Source organism: Chelmon rostratus, chromosome 17 (genome assembly GCF_017976325.1).
Source record: "Chelmon rostratus isolate fCheRos1 chromosome 17, fCheRos1.pri, whole genome shotgun sequence".
NCBI lineage: Eukaryota > Metazoa > Chordata > Actinopteri > Chaetodontiformes > Chaetodontidae > Chelmon > Chelmon rostratus.
Window position 1 is genome coordinate 9,306,934 of NC_055674.1, and position 18,969 is coordinate 9,325,902.

The window sequence follows — 18,969 nt, forward strand, 5'->3', positions numbered from 1 at the left end:
AAATAATTTGTGCGTCTGCCCTGTGATTCAGATCCGCTCCCAGACTTCATGGGCTGTCCCTTGGTCCGTGCTACACCCTTCCACCAACTTTAATTGGGTCATCAGTTTTCTTGTAATCTGTAATCCTGCTGACAAAAAACCAAAAATAAGACTAAACAAGAAAATCATTTATAAAAGCACTTAAGTGTGTTTCTGGATCTGGATCTTTTCCTAAAAAAAAAAAAAAAAAAAAACCTTTTCACACAATTTTTCCCCTTTGAATTTGACCATTTAATTTCAGTTTGGAAAATATGACCTTCATTTATTCATCAAATACTGTATTGGTCCACACGCTGACAAACAAACACATGATCAATTTAAAAGGAGAATTGATTTGAGCAAATCAGTGATAGATTCGGTTTTCAATCTGCAGCTTTGATAAATATCACCAACGTGTCAAATGTGCTCGCTTTGCTGATATGTAAAGTTAGTACAGCGCCGAATGAAGAGCATGAAACGTGAACCAGCTTGGCCACTTGATGCCTCCAGTCAGTCTCAGTCAGTCAAGTCACAGGTGGCAGGCCCTGTTTTACAAGTTGCAGCTCTTGCCTCCACCCACAGCCAAAAGTAAAGTCATGCGCTGAGAGAAAAACAACTCGGAGAGGAATTCAGCGAGGTGTCTACTTTTAGCCTAAATAACCTCCCAGCTCTACGACTGAGGTGGTTATTTTTCCCTCCATGGCATTTCCCAAGGAAGACAGCCAGGAGGACGTCCGAGAGTGTCCAGTGTGCTACGAGTGCCTGTCGGGCGCAGAGAGGACTCTGAGCTGCGGACATGTGTTCTGCCACGACTGTCTCGTCAAAACTCTGGTCAGCATCAACAGCGACGGAAACATCAGGGACACTATTGCTTGCCCCATCTGCCGGCACCTCACATTCATCCGGAAACAGAAGGAAGCGCTGGTGTCGCTCGCGGCGGGCAAGGAGCCACATGACGCGCAGACACTCGAGGTGCCTCTCCCTCTGCCGCCAGGGCAGCTCCAGAGCGCACGGCGCGCCTCCGCGGACCCTTCACTCAGGGGGCTTGATCGGATTGCTCTCTGCTTCAGGGGGATTTCCGAACGAGTCCGTCGACAGAGGCTGATCAGCCCCAGCCACAACGCGTCTCAGATCTTCATCATAAGCGCCGAAGGGCGACCCATGGCTGAAGACGATGCGCTCAGCGTTGTGATGACTGTGGTTCAGCCGCCGCGCAGGCGAAGGCGCAGGATTTGCACAACCGCGCGGTGCCTGGTCTTTTTGCTGCTAGCCTTCACTGTACTCGCACTGGTGGCTGCAACTTTACCCTGGATTTTGTTGGCGTAGCCCAGTGATAGGGATGTGTGGTTTCTCAAGTGCCAACAGGGAATGATTAACTAACATATAGGACACATCTTGTCAAGCGGCTCATCTACCATGCAATGAAGATCAACATCAAAATAATCCGGTGCATTTCAGGGAATAATCAATCCACTGGAAATGTAGGCCTGCGATTTGTAAATCTGTGAAGGTGTACTTCAGTTTGCAACATGAGATGTAGAGATGATGTATTGTCAGTTTAGTCAGAAAGTTTACAGGCATGCCCAAGTCCTTTATGTGCATTGCCAAGCAACAGTCAGGAGTAACAGAAAGGTTAAGAAGCCTTGACAACAGAGACTTTGCTTTGAATTCCTGTGTGTGACAGGTTCTACCTGTTTGATGAGAAGCAAAACGTGCAGGAATTAAAAAAAAATAATAATCAAAACTTCCTAAATCCAACCAGAGTGGACATTTTGAAATTATAGTTTGAACAACTTAACAAACATTTGTCAGAAAAAAAAAGGTGCAATAAAATCATTTAACCTGACTTAATCCCATTCAGCAGCTCGCTTCATTGTTATGCTGCCATGTTGTTGGGGACACTGTTTCCAAGCAACATTGTGGTAAAAACTGTAAACTGCAGCGCTGCAACATCTGTCCCAACTTCAGCATGATTGTAGGCTGGTTACATTTTAGCAGCCAGACATGAACTTGGTCAAGCGAGGGAGCAAAGTGTGTTAATAAAGAGCCTGTTAAATTATGCATGACGTTCACAAACCTTCTCCTTCCATTACAAGAGAGGATGACATTTAAAATGACTCTCACACAATTAACATTTTAAACTTTAATTTTACACATGACAATGAAGTTCAACTATGTGCTAGCTGGAAGGAGTTAGTGGTTGTATCAGACTCCTCAGTAACATCCTATACAGCATGTGATTGGCTCACCTTGTAGTGTGTGCAAAGATGGTGAAAACAGAGCCACCTTTAAAAGTTTCAATAAGAAATAATTGATGCACCCATGGCGGTCTGAAGGAGATAGACCAGCAGGTATAGGGATGAGCTGCGCCTGGCTGGTCGCTGTAAGGAGATACACTGCTGGACCGAAGCATTAGATTACCACCAACTCTTTAAGAATCCGGATTGAGATGGAGCAGAGAGGCCCGCGCTGTGCGACCTGGGGTGGAGAGTCAAAGCAAATGAAAAACTAGTTGTCAAAATGGGCTTTGTCAGTATCACCACCACCCTGACGGACTCACACACTCCAGCTGCAAGCCTTCAGACATCCTGCTGAGCCAGTCCTGCAGGTTACACATACACAAAAGTCACCAACTTCAAGGCAAAGAGACAAGAGCTGAAGAGGAATAATACTTTTTTAAGTTTTTTTTTTCTTTTTACCTCTTTGAGCCTTGAACAGTATTTTATTTATTGAAACTATGTGAGAAGTTAAGAGGAGAAATGTGTTTTTGGGCTAAAAAACGCTCATAGACATCAAAGTTTGATAAGTAGATAAGATTTGTAAGAGTCCACAAGCAAACACGATTGTAGGCCTAATTCATTGTCTTATTTTTTCCAAAATGCTGTATTTTATATGCTTATCATGTGTTTTTTAATGTAAATGGAATTTGAATGAATTTGAAATACATTATTATATATTATAATAAATGTAAATTCCCCTAAATATTAGTGGAGTAGAACCATAAAGCAGCAGAAAATGGAAATATTACCTCAGAAATGTTATTAGGTTGAATAAATGTTCTTAGTTTCTTTAAACCAGCTGCTTCCGGGGCATTTTTCCTTAAGTCTTCAGTAATAGCTCTGTAATCAAGGATCATCAACAACAGAAAATGCACAAACACTGAAATGAAACCCACATGAACCAGGTGAGATTATTAAAAATGTAGAGTTTAATATATATATTTATTTCTGACATTCTGATAAGGATTGCAGGTAGGCTTCACAGTACACACTGTGTTCCACTTGATATGCTAAGCAGAGGAGGAAGGGGTGGGCATGGTGGGCTTGACAAGCGGCAGGTTTTCTTTGTACACTAGTAGTGAAAGCAGAAGGAGGCAGTACATCCACAGGCAACATCTACTCCTCTACCGTATTGCTCAAAACCCCACGAAGGACCATTTGTTGTGATCCACATTCTCAAGAGTCCATCTTTACATTTCACCCCTCTTACAATCCCTAAAAAGACAGTGATTGACACAAAACGTGGATTATCAAAAGACTATCTAAGCGCATGCATGACACTTCTTCTTCGGATTTTCCTTTTTTTCTCATTTCAAATGTAAACAAATTGAGCTTCACTTTTAGACCAACATACTTGGTGGTGAGGTGAGTCGGGAAATGTACGTCCACGGCAGCTAAAACGCTTGATAAAACTATGCAACAGTGTACCATTTGGTGCAAAAGGTGGCTCTTATGAATATGCTCTTGAAAATGTCTGTAAAGTTAATTTTGGAAATCAGATATGTGATGAAGTCATGAGTTGTGTTTTGGGGGAGGGTACAGATGTTTTTTTTTCCTTTGTCTTTTTAGCAGCTTAATCACACCTATAATGAATATGAATGCATGCTTTTAGGTGGCTGTAAGTTCCAGTTATGACGCACAAAAGCGCTGCAGTAATACTGCCCTGTACTGCTAATAATACATGCCAACAGGCCCTAATTAACCTTCATCCAAACACAAGCTCTCGTTTGCCTGTAAGTTATTACAAAATCAGGTAGCCTACAGTTTGAAGTCTGAGTGAGTCACATTCAGTCTGCACACAGAGAGAAAGATACCCCTGCCTCCTCGTATAAATGCATGGATCCAGCACAGAAAATAAAACCTCTAGTACACATTAATTATGCCTATAGTTCCAAAATAACAACCAGTGTGAGGGCACTTGCAATTGTTGTCATACAGTATAATCACCACAACTATCAATATAATTATCAACATCACCAAAATCTTCATAAACATAGTCCATTGAGAACACACACTGAGGCATACCATAGATCACTTTTGGAGAGAGGTTAATCTAGAATTCACTTTGTCAGAAGTAAACTCACACGTAAAACAAACTTTAAAAAACAAAGAAGCAAAAAAAAAAAAAAAAAAAAAAAAGCTTTGCAATAAAATCAATGGCTTTCTTCTGCAGGTTTGGGGAGGGTGACTTTGACCACTTTTTGGACTGAGGTGGATCAGTAAACACTGTAATTGCACTTTAATTGACAAAATTATCGTCCTAAGACATTTTGTATGGAGCTATAAAAAAAACGTGACACTGCAGCACCTGTATGATAAGTCCAAAATACGTCTGATTAATTGTCTGTGGCGAGAACAGCAACAGAGGACAACAACGATTTCAACTTTAGAGGTGTGTCAAATTTGCGTTTCTAATCGAACAAGCACATTTTTACTTCGCTATAGTCAGTCCATCAATACAGGCTTAGGACTACAGTTATCAGCAGTATGAATGAATCGAAATGGTCCAAGAGTGCTCTAATTATTTACACAGGAATCGAATAAATAACTGATTAAAGAGGAAAAAAGTAGGGGATTGGTGTGCAACTCATTAGTGCTCTAGCATGTTTGAAGTCAAAGCTCAGGAGACAGCTTTAGAAAGACTGATTTCTAGCAGAAATAACTTTCTGCACTTCTACTGCAGCATCGTTGTAACCTGGTGTTAAAGTGAAACATCATGAATCTACAGTAAACCTGTTCATTGTGTGCAGGGACAAAAATAACATCAAATTTTTAATCAGTACATTTTCTACACATGATAAATATCAGCACATATATTATTATTATATATATTCAAGATATGCATTTTACATATACTTTTCCTCTCATTTATATACATCAATTTATGTACAGTCTTTGTATTTACACTAGGGGTCAAAGGTCACTGAACCTGAAGCACTTGAAACAAGGTTAAGGGAGAGAATCATACGAACCTAAAGGCAGTGTAGTCATCCATCCATTATCAGCGAACTGTAACAGCACACGGGTGATCTGAATGTACTCTCCAAGGACAACAACAACAGAAACACTCACACGAAATAAAACACTGGCGTTCCGAGGCCCTTGAACCGAAGCGGTTAGTCCGTATCGGCTCGTCATGCAAACACGTCGCGGCGCTTCCTTCGAAACTGAATAAGAGGTGCTAGTTAAAAAAAGAAAAAAAGTAATTTACAGTAACATTCTTCTCATACTGTGCTGGTATAAAGTGAGTCAAAGTGAGCTGACCTGCGTGAAGGTAAACGTCAGATAAAGAACTACAGCTGTAATACGTGAGAGAAGAAGGGAAGTAAAGACTGGGAATGACAATGGGAAACTGCATTAAATGTTTCTTCCCGCGTGCCAAACCTGTCTCTAGGGTTCAGCAATTTCCTAATGTGCACAAAGCTTGAATACCCTGTGAGCAATGTAAGACTACTCCCTCACTCTGCCTCTCTGATTCACCCTGAGGATGCGCTTTGCTCCTAACCGTGTCAGGCTCTGAGTGTCCCGAACCGAAAAGTTGTACGACTATCATATTGCAATTTGATTGCATGTTCTAATAAGGCAAAAAATAAAAGAAACTGAAGAAGTCACAGAAATACAGACCACTGCATCAAACAACAAAGATGAACAAAGCAAAGCCAAAAAAAAAAATAATTTTTAATCTTTTAATGTAATACTCATCTATATTCCAGTCTTTCCTCCTAAAGGCAACTGTTCCTCCACTATGGCATTTTGGTGTTTGTTTTTTTTTTTTGTAGTCACATTTACGTACTAGCGAGCAATTGTAAGAGATGAGTTTCTTTGCAGCCTGTAGCAGATGTGTTCGAGTTCTGGTTTCAGGTGGGCATTGGTGAGGCCAATGTGTGATTCCATCAGGCCTTGGTGGCGACAGTTAAGAGTATGTACAGCCACGGGGGTGCTGGTAAGCTGTGATGCCTTAGGGTCATAGGTCATAGAGTGGTGCTCTGGGGCTCCTCCTCAGGCACAGCGTCCCCCTCCGGAGGGTCTGTCACTGCCACGGACCTCCTGCAAGGGGCACCGCTGAACTCATCGATGAGGCTGTCCAGATTGACATTGATGGAGGGGATTTCATAATTGAAGATATCTAATGGCGAGCATGGTGGGAAAGGTGAGTGTGATGAGCAGAATGGTTGGAAATGGTGATGATGAGCAAGAGGAGGAGGAGAAGAGGGCACATGGTGGTGAAAATGAGGTGTAAAAAACGGAAGAGAGCAGAAATAATATTAATCTTTTTGCTTCTGAACTCATGGTAAGTGGCATATGATGTCTTCCCTGATTGAAATAATCAGTAGATTACATGTGCTTCACATTCTACACAGGGATGTTTTCAGTGTGCTGCTGGTCACACCTGAACAAAGTTAGCGACTAGTGTGGTATAGCACAGCTTTTTGTGTCTTTTGAGACAGCAACAACAGATACTTTGTCAGATAAAATACAATAACAGGTCAAAAATGACTGCACAATGACACATTACTGTACACGTTTACAACAATGGCCAGATAAACCAACACAGAGGCAACAAGATGTGTGTGGAACTCTGTGGAAAAATGGCACCAAGACACCAAGAGGGCTTGAAGTAACAATGGAGATCTCATGAGGACCGGGTACAGTGTTTGCTCTAAATATTCTAAAGTGCTGCTGCATTTACTGGAAGCAGCAGGTCAGAGAAGAGACTGAAGGCTTCTCCTGTGTAGGAATGAGATGGAGCGTGGCAGTGTAGTAAGAGGGAGCAGAGGTTTTAAAAAGCGATGAACCTGCCAAAGGAGGAGTGGGGGTTACCTGTGGCCCCCTGGCAGGCGCGTTAGAGGGGGATGTCCACTGGCATAGGGCTGGGAATGGGGAACGAAAGGAAGGGGGGAGGGGGGCTTTAGGATGGACCTTTGTAAGCGACGGCGTCTGCAATGTGAGCGCAGTGTGGTGCACTCTGGGAAGTCCTTAAGCCATGCAGTATCGGTTGAACTGCAACACCATGCAAAGAGTCAATAATGCCAACCTGCTAAGAGGAAATAGGGAAAGTGTCCTGATTGAGAGCTACTGGTAGGTATGTTTGAGGCAGGCTGCAGGAGACCCCAGAGGCAGCCACAGCACGAGGCCAGGCAGTGAGATGGAGCGCATGGGGCGGGGACGGTCTGGCTTACCCTAAAAGTCCCCCTCACACTTAGCCCACACTGAATCCCTGGCCTCACACAGCTGCAAGGTACACAATAGTAGCAGGGGGAACAAGAGAATGATAAATATAACAAAGTGACAGAATGATTGGTATATAATGACAGAACACCTCATCATCAGAACATCATACTGTAGATATAATGTGGGGTTTGTCTGGCTAGGTGTCCACGCCTGCTACGCGGTAAGAGAGACTGGACTGGTGTGAACTGTGTAGGCCTCTGACCTACCTCTGCCGAGTGAGGGTCTGGGTAACACAGATAAACAGAGAGCACATGATGAATCTAATGGCAACTTCCATACAAGCAGGACGAGCTATGCTTCTCTGATGTTTCCACACATTACCCAGAAACATCATCACATAACACAAGCAATGAATACATAGGTCAGGAGGTTCGCTCGCTACAGTAGCACAAAAAGAAATGCTAATATTTACATCGTATCATTCTCAGGCATCTGTGTCTAAAAGGCAACTTTTATTCATTCAGACATTCGTTTGGGAACAGTCAGTAAAGGGGGAGAGGGACCGTCTGCATCTACAGGGACAAGTCCTACAGAGTCCTACACTCGTCCACCGTCTCCATTGGACAGAGCCACAGCGAGTCTGAGCGAGGGCCGCTGCAGCCCCACCTGTGGTGGTGGCGGCGGGGGTGTTGTTGCCAAGGGGTGGTGTTTACCTGTAGACATGCTCTCCCCAGGAGACAGTCCATCCAGGAGGCCCTGCTCCAGGGGCTGCGGAACTGGGGCCACGGCCGGGCCAGTGAGCCCCGGGGGGGCTGTGGGCGGCTGAGGAGGGGGCAGGCTGGGTCTCTGCCTGGGCTTAGGGGCGGGCCGAGACTTGGTGAGCGTTCCGGTCAGGGAGGGTGGGGACGAAAGGGAGTGGGGCGCACCCAGTGGGGTCTGCCCAGGAGAGGATGGGGGCACTTGCCCTGGAGGGCAGGCCAGTCCATAAGGGGAGGGTGTGCTAGGGGGTGTGGGGGACAGGCTGACCGGTGACGGCTGACCTGTGGACTGGTCGGACATCCCGCCAGACTGGCCGTAAGGGACCTTGGGAGGCACAGGAGCCAACTTCTTGGAACCTGGAAACACAGAACACAGAATCACATCACTGTCGGCTGACATGAAAACATCCCCTCTGAAACTGAAGAAAACGAACGTAAGCTCGGGCTGAGAGAGGTGCTGACCTTTGCGCAGGGTGTGTGGACTGTGCTCTGTGGAGTGGGGGGACTGGCTGCTGCTCTGAGGACTGCTGCTGGGGGGGACTGTTGGACCTGCCACCTGGATGGCTTTGTGTCCAATTATGGGAGAGAGCTCTTTACTCTTCAATGAACTGAAAAAGACAGGCAGACATTAGTGTTTGAATGCTATCAGACACAACCTGTGAGCTGTCAGCACACCTCACGTACGTTCCGTCAGTGCCACAGCGGCCACTCCCATCGTCATCATCATCACCATCACTTATGAGTGTTTCACTACGTTTCAGTACACTGTTGCCAACAAGTTTCCTGAAACCCAGAAAATGATGTCAAGCGGCGCTACATCAAGGTAGGCAGGTGCTTCAAGAACAAACAGCGTCACATCATTTCAAAAGCCCCAAATATGTCTGAGTTGTACAGAAGAATAACACATTATTATAAAATTATAAATGCACAAAACATTTAACTCCTTGCCTCTCTGTAGACACAAGAAATAAATGAAAAAAGACATTTCAATCTCAAAACACGCCGGTGAAGAATTCTTTCCAGCGTTAGTAAACAGATGGTGTACATATTTTTTATTAGATGTACGCTTTTATTCATTAACTCATTCAGATTGTATTTTATGTGTTGTTATTAAGCTGTCATTGTAAAAGAGGGCTTGCTCTCAATGGCCTTGCCTGTTTGATAAATAAAGGTAATATACATAATATATATTTGCATCCAGCAGCAAATAGAAAGAAGCGCTTCGTGTGTGAATGCTTCTTTGGCGGAAACTCAATAGTTAAATTCATTTTATCTTTTCATTACTGTACAGACAGCAGTGAAGAAGCACAGACGCACAGACGCACTGAATGTCAACATCAGTGATATCATAGTTATATACTTCTAACTAAACTGTATGAGCAGGCAACAAACTTGATTAATTACCAGGGTTATTAATAACCTTGATTTAATTTGCTGATCTTTTGTGATGGTGCCCAAATCCCTCTATATATTTACTAAGATTAGCATTAGTATTTATTATTAGATTGTTTTGTACGACGAAAGAATAGCTATAATTAATAAGGGTACACTCAGTAATACAGACCAGTATAGGTGCCTAAGTCCCAATCTCACAGTCACAAAGAGCACCCAAAACAGAGGTATGGTAACCACATTTTAGATAATGTGACATCTAATTAACTGCAATCTCTTGGAGTCCCTTTGAGCTGCGTGTCCCCAAAAATAAGCCATCTGAATGGGAAGTCATGGAGATACCAGATCAAAAGAAGGATGGTTATTAAGCGAGCTCGTTCTGACCGCTGACAAAGATTTGCTGTAATGATTCATGCTGTGCTGTGTGGTTGTAACACAAAAGACTTATGAGTCAGGAAACTGCCACAGTCACTCTATATGAACTCAGCAATTTGGGTCAAGCTGGAAAATGCTTATGCTGTAAGAAGATATTCTATACTGCAGCTTACCAGGATATAACGCTCCATCTGTACTCCTGAAAATCTGGTTAGTAAAAAACTGCTGCAAACTGTAGAATAAATACATTCATATGCTATTTGATAGCCATATGCAGCTTCGTCCATGTATTTATCATCTACTCAATACCAGCATGAGACCGAGCGCTATATAAGCCAGTAACATCCTTAGTTGCTAGGCAACCCCCATGAGAGGCATCCCTGGACAACCTGAATGTTACACAATCTGAGGTATGTAATTTGAAGAGGGAGGGAAAATAAAAAAAAGCAAAAAGAAAATATGAGCCAGCGAGCTAGAGGAGAGGAGAGATACAGCTGCCACTCTGTGCATCCACAGTGGCCATGGGTGTGTTGTATTTACCTAGTCAGCCTGGGGGGTCCTCTCTCTCGGACACACGGACAGGCAGCCCACGGCGGGGGCGGGGGCGCGGACGAAGGGAGGCTAGGGGGGTTGCCAAGGGACTGGTCGTGGCGGGTTAGTACCAAGGGGGTTTTGATGTAGAGTGGTGAAGCGTTAGTGTCTGGCGGGGGGGCATGCGACATGTCACCAGGCGGGCTGTGCTTGGGGAAGTGCAGACAGCTGGGTTTGGGGTTCGAATTGATGTCGAGTGACGAGGAGGAGGAGGAAGAGGAGGAGGAGGGGGGTGGGACGGGGGGAGTGAAGCCAGACCAGCGCAGCGGGGGCGGGGGTGAGCCAGGGGGCTGGGACTCTGGACCTGGTGCCACGGGGCGAGCGCAGGGTGGGGGTTTGGGGAAGAAGAGGTGGGGGGCGGTGTGGCACGAAGAGGTGGGGTAAGGGGGGGGTGGCCGGTCCTCCCCTGGGGGTGGGTGGGCATGAGAGGTGTCCGGCCGATTGGGCGACACGTTGTCTGAGCTGTAGATATTAAGAGAATAGACAGCACAAAAGAAACAGCTCTGGTGATTGAACAGGGAGACGCATTGGAGCGATATAGGATAAGCTGTTTTGATGATCAGGGTGTTAGAGTGTTAGCTGGTCCGTAGCCAAAAACAGAAGAGAAAAAAAAAATAGCATTTTAGGGTGGGTGGTGGGCACCAAGCTTAGCACACACTCAGCTTAGTGCAAAAACAAAGACAAGCAGAAAGAAACAGCAAAGGAAAAGAATACAGTGTGTAGGACTCCCTCTGTGATCACCTTGTGTCTGCACACTGCATGGAGCTGTGAGGATCTGTCTCTGGAGTCAAAGTGCTGGTCGGCACCTTAACTTATTATCAAGCTGAGCTGATGACTGAATATCTCCCCTCTGCTGCATGTGGAAACCCTATCCTCCATTACCCTACAGCGTGTGAGCTGTTTGCATTGCAGGTCCTGCAGTCAGCCCAGGGCAGCGTGAAACAGACACAAAACCCTTTCATCGGCTGAAAGAGCCACAGGGGAGGAGGGGAAAGCCAGCCAAGCCAGAAGCCATATTATCTCTTGTCTGCCACGCAGGCAGAGCCAGCGACCATGAGGTGATTGTTCAGGTGTTTGACTACGATAATCATACCAAAAAAAGGTGAGATCAGTCTGGGCGTCAACAGAAAAGGAAATAACTCACGACCAAAGCTGAGAAAGCCAAGCCACGACAATGGGATATTGGAAATATCAGCATGCTCGCAAAAGACTTCCAGACAGTAATTGGACTAAAACCCTTAAGAGTCAAAAAAATGTCATTATCCTTTTGAAAATTCTACCCACGGTGAGATCAACCTGACAAACCACAGGGGGAACTGAAGAAGTGTGGAGAGTGAGAAACCAGAATAACGACAGAATGAGACATGAGGGTGTTGAACGTTAAAAAGAACGAGGAGGCTTTGCAAAAAAAAAAAATAAAAAAAGGTGATTAACACAGCCAAGGATCTCGATCACACAGAGCTCAGAATGTAGTGACGGTGATGATGATGGCGATGGCAGTAACAATGAACAGGAGTGGATGCGTGAGGAAGAGGGGGACGGCGCCCTCCACTGCCACTTACCAAGCCCTTTCTCCAGGTGGCGGCGTCGCGGACGGGGAGGTGGCGAGCTCTCCGGGCTGCTCGGGGATCAGCGTGTCTGCGGGGGAGCCTGGGCCTTGCATGCCAGGAGGGGTGGAGGAGGCCTTGCGTGCCAGCGTGGCCGAACCCTTACGGGACACCCAGGAAGTATCCATTACCCGGACGCCCATACTGGAGACAGACACACACACGGAGTCACATATGATGACGAGGAAAGAGGCGAGAGGGGTTGTAAGGGAAGAAGTGGGGAAAAAGGCGTACCTTTGTATCTTCCTAATGCTGCGTTAGTAAGGGGGAAGAAGGGCAAAAGGGATATGAGGTCAGAAGTGATGCAGTAATGGGTCACAATCACAGACTTAAACCACTCAGTCACTACTGTATATGATGGGGAGGAGCAGAAAAGATGTTCCAGAGGTGAGAGCATGTCTGGCCACGTAATTAACCTGCACATCTACCTATCTATCTACTTATTATTATTAGTATTTATTCATATTTTACCCATACATCAAGCACCAAAACAGTTTGTCCACATGAGTTAAGGTGTGTTTTGAGGTGTGAGGTTTTGAAAAGATTCAGCTTTTACCATTAAATCATCTGTCACAGTGCTCTGGGACAAACACGCGCCTCATTAATGAGACATCTTCCTGCAAATTTGGATGCAAAACACATAGGGGCCTTAATGTTATACGCAGTCACCTTTAAGAGGTGAATTTAAGAAGATGCTGTATGTAAAAATCGAGAAAACGCCCGAAGAGCCCAGACTGGCAATGTGATGAGGGTATTTTGGTGAAGGCATCGCTTTTTAATTCTCTGCCAGTGTTTTTCCACCGGCTGGATGAATGACTCAGGCCAGGTGACGTGCTAGCCAGACTGTGAAGGAGGAGCTGGGTGTGGGAGGATGAGAAGATAGCCCTGGAGAAATATTTCCTGAGAAAAGAAAAAAAAAAAAAAAACCAGCAGCCCTCCATCAGAGACCTGCTGCCATAGAGACAATGCCAGTCTAGGCAATCCAGCCCCATGTATTCAAATCAGCCTTAATGAATAGAGATAATAGGGGAGTAGTTATTAGTTATTAGTTATATAGTTATTGACAGGTGAGCTATATGGTGCAACCCTCACCTCTCTATGGCATATGGATGCATCTGACTAACTGGAGCGATTTTAGATTACAGGATGCGTAAATACACCACCGAGGTAATGGATTTTTTAATGTGCATGTGTTGCCGGCCTCAAATGCAAGAATTAAATATCAGATGCCTGGGAGGAGGCGTGGGTGGAAAGAGAGAAAGAGAGTGAGAGAGTGAGAGGTGGGCAGCAGAAGGATGCGCTTGGCATCATACCCATCCTTCTTGTAAAACTCCAGCATCATGTTGTCGGTGGCGACGCTCAGTGGGCGTCGGCTCTGGTCGTGCTGCTGCTTGCGCTCGGATTGGTCCATGTCCGGCGAGGGCATGGAGCTATAGTTGGAGTTGTGGTTGGTGTGGATCGGGCTGCCGTAGCTGCCTGTCAGGTTGAATTCAATCTCTGAGGGAGGAGCGGACACACCATCAGCAGTAGTTACAGTGATGTAACTGCCGGTTTTGTGGGAGTTACAGTATGCATATATACCTACATGCCAAACAAAAAATAACCATAAGACTTCTTCTGATATTGATACGTACCTCAAAACTGCTTTGGTATGTTTATTTTGCACAAGAGCGGCCCATTTAACCCACAAAATCTCATTATAATAATAAAAATTATGGGTGATCAATAAAATCCAATTGGGTGCCCAGCCTGACTACAGTGTTACATACACAGTGTGTGAGCCCCACCTCCAGGAAAGAACCAGTCGGCGTGCTGGATAATGGGCTCAATGATGCCAACAATCTGCAGGGACATGGTGGTCATCATCTCCGTCATGTTCCTGGACAGAAGAGAAATAACTGAACTGCAACAGAATTCTTACATGAGAAGTTATGTGTGTGTGTGAAACAGTTAAATACATACGGCTCAGTGTGCGTCCAAAGCAAGTTAGGCCCGAGAACAATCGCCATGTTACCGGCAGTCATCTTGTTTGAGTCTTGGTACTCGCTTAGCTTGGCTAAGAATTTGATGAGATATCTGTGGGATTTAAATAAAAGAGTGCGTCTTAAAACCAATTTAAAGACCTACTGACGCTGTACAGCTGATGATGTTGCCAATGATTCACAGACACTGCACAGGACAGCGATCATGCAACAGCAGCTGCAGCTTAAACCTGCTGATGTAGACATATTGACGTTGTCTTCTACAAGCCAAGAAAAAAATTAATAGCAGCTGCAATTCTAAAACTTGCACGCAGACAATTATTACTAGAGCTGTAAAGTCGTTGCCTGCAGGTGGCGCAAGTGCCAACACTGCAGAAGCAATCAGCTTCTTTGCCTGCATTTCAAACCCACTGCTGCTGTTACTCTTCTTGCCTGTAGGTGGTGCCAGTTGCACTGAAACTGCAGGACTGCAATTGATGGCACTACTCTTTCCAGACGGATTATATTTCCTGGGCCTGGTTTTGGCTAATTTGCATCAATGACAGAGTTGTTTTGTATTGGGGAGTTTCTTCTTGTCTTTTCAGAGAGCTTGGCGGACCAGAGAAATGTTATCTTACAATGTTACAATGCTGTTCTTCCTCTTTACAGTACCACATGGGAACGAGTACAAACGATAAAAGGGAAAATCAGGGAAAGTGACTGACCTGAAATTGTTCAAGTTGTCTGTGGGGAGTTTTTCACACGCTGCCATTAATGCTTGTAGTCTCTTGTCCATATCTTGAATGCTGGGGAAGTAAAAAAAAAACAAAATCATTATGGTTTACAGTTGCTCCACTTTGCAATAAATGTCACCATTTTTCATTTTGGCAGTTTAGACCCCCTAAATAAATACTTTGGACTACTTTCTGTTTTTCACAGTGCACAATGCAAGGAAATGCTTATAATAAGAAAACACCAACTCACTTGGAGGCTTGAATCCATTCATCATAAAGTTCTGTGGTCATCAGTGGCTCAGGGAGCTCACGGAGGTATGATTTCAGGGCCCCTTTGGATGAGAAAAGCAGGGAGTAAACACCGGTGAGGAGGGGAGGGGAGGGTTGTTTTCTCTCTCTTCACAGCACTGCTGAGGCCATGCCCCACATCTCCGCTCCCCTCCGGCAGGCCCTTGCAGCCAGTGCAGCTGCCAGATTCAGATTGCTCAACACAGATTTCATGCTAATGTGTGAAATGGACGGCAATATCTGAACAAAAAGCCTTCAGGAGAAGAGCACAGAGGGCAGAGCTGATGAAGGCTGCTCAGCGACTGCTGTGCTCGCCCAGAGAGCCACATTTTCCGCCAACTAGGTGCAAAATCCATCTAAAAACTTTTGCACAGTACAAATGACCTTTCCACATCATAAAAAAAAAAATGTTTTTTTGCCTTTAACATAGATGTATTCTATTGTTTTTTTCCCCTGACTTACAATGATAGCGTGTAGGGGTTGTTGTTATGGAAATGGACTTTGAACAAGGCATTTGTGTGGGTGCAGTTCACCTGCGATGGCGTGTGGGTCGGAGGAGTACTCCTGCACATCCAGAACTCCACAGTCCAGGGACGCTTTCAGCTTCTTCAACTTGGAGGCTGACGGAGCCACTCTGAAGAGGCCCTGCAGCCCACAGGCAGGAAATACATAATCATGTGTAATTATCACATCTAACATGACCTGTGCATGAACGCCACACAGTAGTCAAGGCCTCTGTCATTGCGCACTTGACATCGGTTGAATAGCACAGAAACATACCACTGGCTTTTCATGTTTTAGTCCATTAACTACAAAACACATAGGCTGCGTTTGTATTACCGCTGTACGACCATGGGATTTGACAAATAAGAAAACAAATAAAACCATCGCGAAGACGGTGAGTAATCTCACAGCCATCATGCTGTTCACATTACTCCACGTTAACAATGTTGCTTCCTGCTGCACAGATGCCGCCACTCGTCTTCGCCCTCTCTTTGCTAAATTTCATTTATTTTTAATCTAAAGGTCAAGAAGATAAGAGCCAATATGAGCGCCTGAGTGTTTCCAGTCTGACAAGGTAAGATAACATCAGGTTTTGTCAATTATACTCAAAAAACAAAATGAATGTGGTATTATTTGAACGGATATTTGCACATTTATGGCCCTTTTGTTTGTGTGCATGTGTGTGTGTCTGAACACATACAGTATGTGTTTGTCTGCACATCTGATGGTTCGTGATTTTTTTATTAGAAGGACTAATAAGGAGAAGTTTAAGCAGCAGGTGTGTCTTTAACAGCATTAACAAAAATATGCATATTAGCCTACACCTAAAATGCCTTAGTGATGTGTGTGTTTGTGTGTGCGTGCGCACTCTACCTCCTCTTGCATGCCACACTCTAGCAGCATGGTGACACAAGCTTCGATGGGGAAGGCAATTTCTCTCCCACTAATGTTCAGGTGTTCCTCCAGAGACTTGCCAAACGACGGCTTCTCCACCCACGCCTCTGCAACACAAAACAGCAGCCTGAATCACACACACAGACGCAAACAAACCTGTGCGCCTCAGCTGCGTCTCCTCCTCCTCCTGCACGACTTCAGACCAATGACTGCACATTAAGTTTGGAGACACTATTTGTGAGAAGCTTTGCTTGACATTATTATTTATGAGGGAAATGCGATGCTTGAGCCCTTTGTTTGATTTAGCATGTGTAAAGTAGCCGTTTCTTAAATATATGGATAACAGTAGCTTAAGGGGATTGTTATGTGACACATCAGGGCTATTAACTCTATCACGTCTCACCTTGATATTGCTTCACATGCAGAATTGGAGCAGCTTTTTGCACACACACACACACAACACACACACACACACACACAGACTCACCTTGGTGAGCTTTAATCTGGGGCAGGATACTGTGAAGAATCTCTAATGACTTCCTGTGATATTCTGCCTGTGTTTCTATCAGCTACAGACAGCAGGAGAAGAGAGCGCTTAAGTGTGTATCACATGATGGTGTCATTTCATCATCTATGTTTAGTAGACATAGAAATATGGAAATATAGTATTTGTAATGTATTTCCCCATTGGGACTACAGCTTTGAAGATAAAATATACTTACTGTCTGGAAGTAATTTGCATAGTCTATTTCTTTGGCCACAAAACTGTACATATCTGCTGACAGCTGATCCTGAAACAGAAAGTAGAGAGCCACCAGCCCATAAGAAACGATCTCACCTACATGTAGCTGTAATATCACCCTGGCATTGTGGTCCATTTGTGTCTGATACATGCACGAGGGATATAAATCAAGCGGGCAGCAAAGGAGCTCAAGGGTGAATAATACTGAAGTGGCTCTGATTGGTCACTCACCCTACAAATCTCCATCCGATTGGCTGCCTCCTCCATCTCCTCTCTCAGGGACTCGGACTTGGCGCCGGGCTGCAGCGTGCTGGGGTGACTGGACGACTTGGATGACTGCTGATATCTGAGGTTAAAAAAAAAAAAAAAAAGGCCATTGCATTGGTGCATTGGATATGTCACGCTTTCTGTCACGCTTCCTGCACAGATGTTTAAAACCTGAGCCTCTACTTTAAAAATAAATGAATAAGAGCAGCTCTTAAATGTGGATGTGGCTTCACCTTGTCCGAGCGGAGTCCATGTCTAAGACAAGTTTAGCTAAGTGCTTCCTCTGTTTCTGGATGTTGGGAATGTCCACCTGCAAAAGAATATTAAGCGGAGGATTAAAAGCAGCCGAGGGAGAAAGAGTGCAGCACCTTTATGCAAACGAGGACCAGATTCTGCTTGTAATTTTATGTTAATGATATCAGAAATTTAAAAAAGCGACAGCGTGCGGCTCTGTAGTTCATATCAGGAAGGTGTTATGTCTTAATTGGTGCATTAAGTAACAGCAGTTCCGGCTCACCTCCGCAAGCACATAGAGAGGCTCCACCACATCTCTCTCTATCTGGAACTCAAACTGGATGAGCTCCTGGGCCAGCTTCTCCTCTGTCTCCCCACACAGCTTCAGCATCTTCCTGTTCGGTGACAGCACAAAGTCACAGGCAATCAAATGCAATTAAAATGCAGACAAGGGTAATGAGGACGGAGAAGAATTCAATAGCCAAATCAATAATTAAAGATGACTCTCTCTCTCGCTCTGTGTGTGCATGCATGCTAGGGAAGTGTGCGAGCAAAGGCCCGTTAAGTACAGTGACTCACCCCAGGAGAGAGTCGTCCCCCAGCACTGCAGCCCCTTCTACCATACACTGTGCCAGGATGGTGAGCGGTAGCTTTTTCTGATAGTACAGAGAGATAATACAGCTTCTGTAAGATTCATGCAAGATTAGGAATGATGCTACGTCGCCTCATCGCAGCGCATCAGTGTCTGAGAGAACGGTGGATGCGGGTACTCACAGACGGTGACTTGACGGATCTCTTCTCCATATCAGTGCCCTGCTGACCCTGCAGGCAGGCAGTCAGCTTCTTGTGAGTGCTGTGCGTCACCTGTTTGACCAGGTCCAGACGCTTCTCCACCTGGAAGAACACAAGCACACACCTCAGAAAGCCACATACACCCACCTCCAAGCATAGCGGCACAGAGGAAGCACTGCTACTGTCTTTGTGGTGCAGATCCGCAGTACACACGTTATCACTCAAAATAAGCCGTTTAAAGGCATCCTTCTGGGTTGTGCCACACTGGGATGGACGTTTCCAGATGTCACAGTTGGCAATCGTAATTAATTCATCAAAAATATTTGGATAATGGAAACAATCATCAGTCGCAGACTCAGAC

The 18,969-nt window shown here is 45.0% G+C and overlaps 2 protein-coding genes across 2 annotated transcripts; one reads left to right on the forward strand and one right to left on the reverse strand.

The window, feature by feature from the left end:
- Nucleotides 1-546: 546 nt before the first annotated feature.
- On the forward strand, nucleotides 547-3,086 carry LOC121621032 (RING finger protein 222). The gene has a single exon (XM_041957330.1). It carries the CDS (start codon nucleotides 718-720, stop codon nucleotides 1,342-1,344), a length of 627 nt encoding a protein of 208 aa, XP_041813264.1. The 5' UTR covers nucleotides 547-717; the 3' UTR covers nucleotides 1,345-3,086.
- Nucleotides 3,087-4,462: 1,376 nt separating this feature from the next.
- On the reverse strand, nucleotides 4,463-18,676 carry arhgap44a (Rho GTPase activating protein 44a). Its single transcript, XM_041956740.1, has 21 exons — nucleotides 18,591-18,676; nucleotides 18,396-18,472; nucleotides 18,100-18,211; nucleotides 17,816-17,892; nucleotides 17,547-17,661; nucleotides 17,296-17,364; nucleotides 17,061-17,142; nucleotides 16,553-16,680; nucleotides 15,709-15,820; nucleotides 15,138-15,219; nucleotides 14,879-14,959; nucleotides 14,155-14,268; nucleotides 13,980-14,071; nucleotides 13,506-13,689; nucleotides 12,427-12,444; nucleotides 12,148-12,336; nucleotides 10,535-11,047; nucleotides 8,690-8,835; nucleotides 8,183-8,584; nucleotides 7,333-7,335; nucleotides 4,463-6,423 (listed from the first exon to the last, which is right to left on the reverse strand). The coding sequence occupies exons 1-21, from the start codon at nucleotides 18,618-18,620 to the stop codon at nucleotides 6,269-6,271; spliced, it is 2,781 nt and encodes a 926-aa protein (XP_041812674.1). The 5' UTR covers nucleotides 18,621-18,676; the 3' UTR covers nucleotides 4,463-6,268.
- Nucleotides 18,677-18,969: the final 293 nt, after the last annotated feature.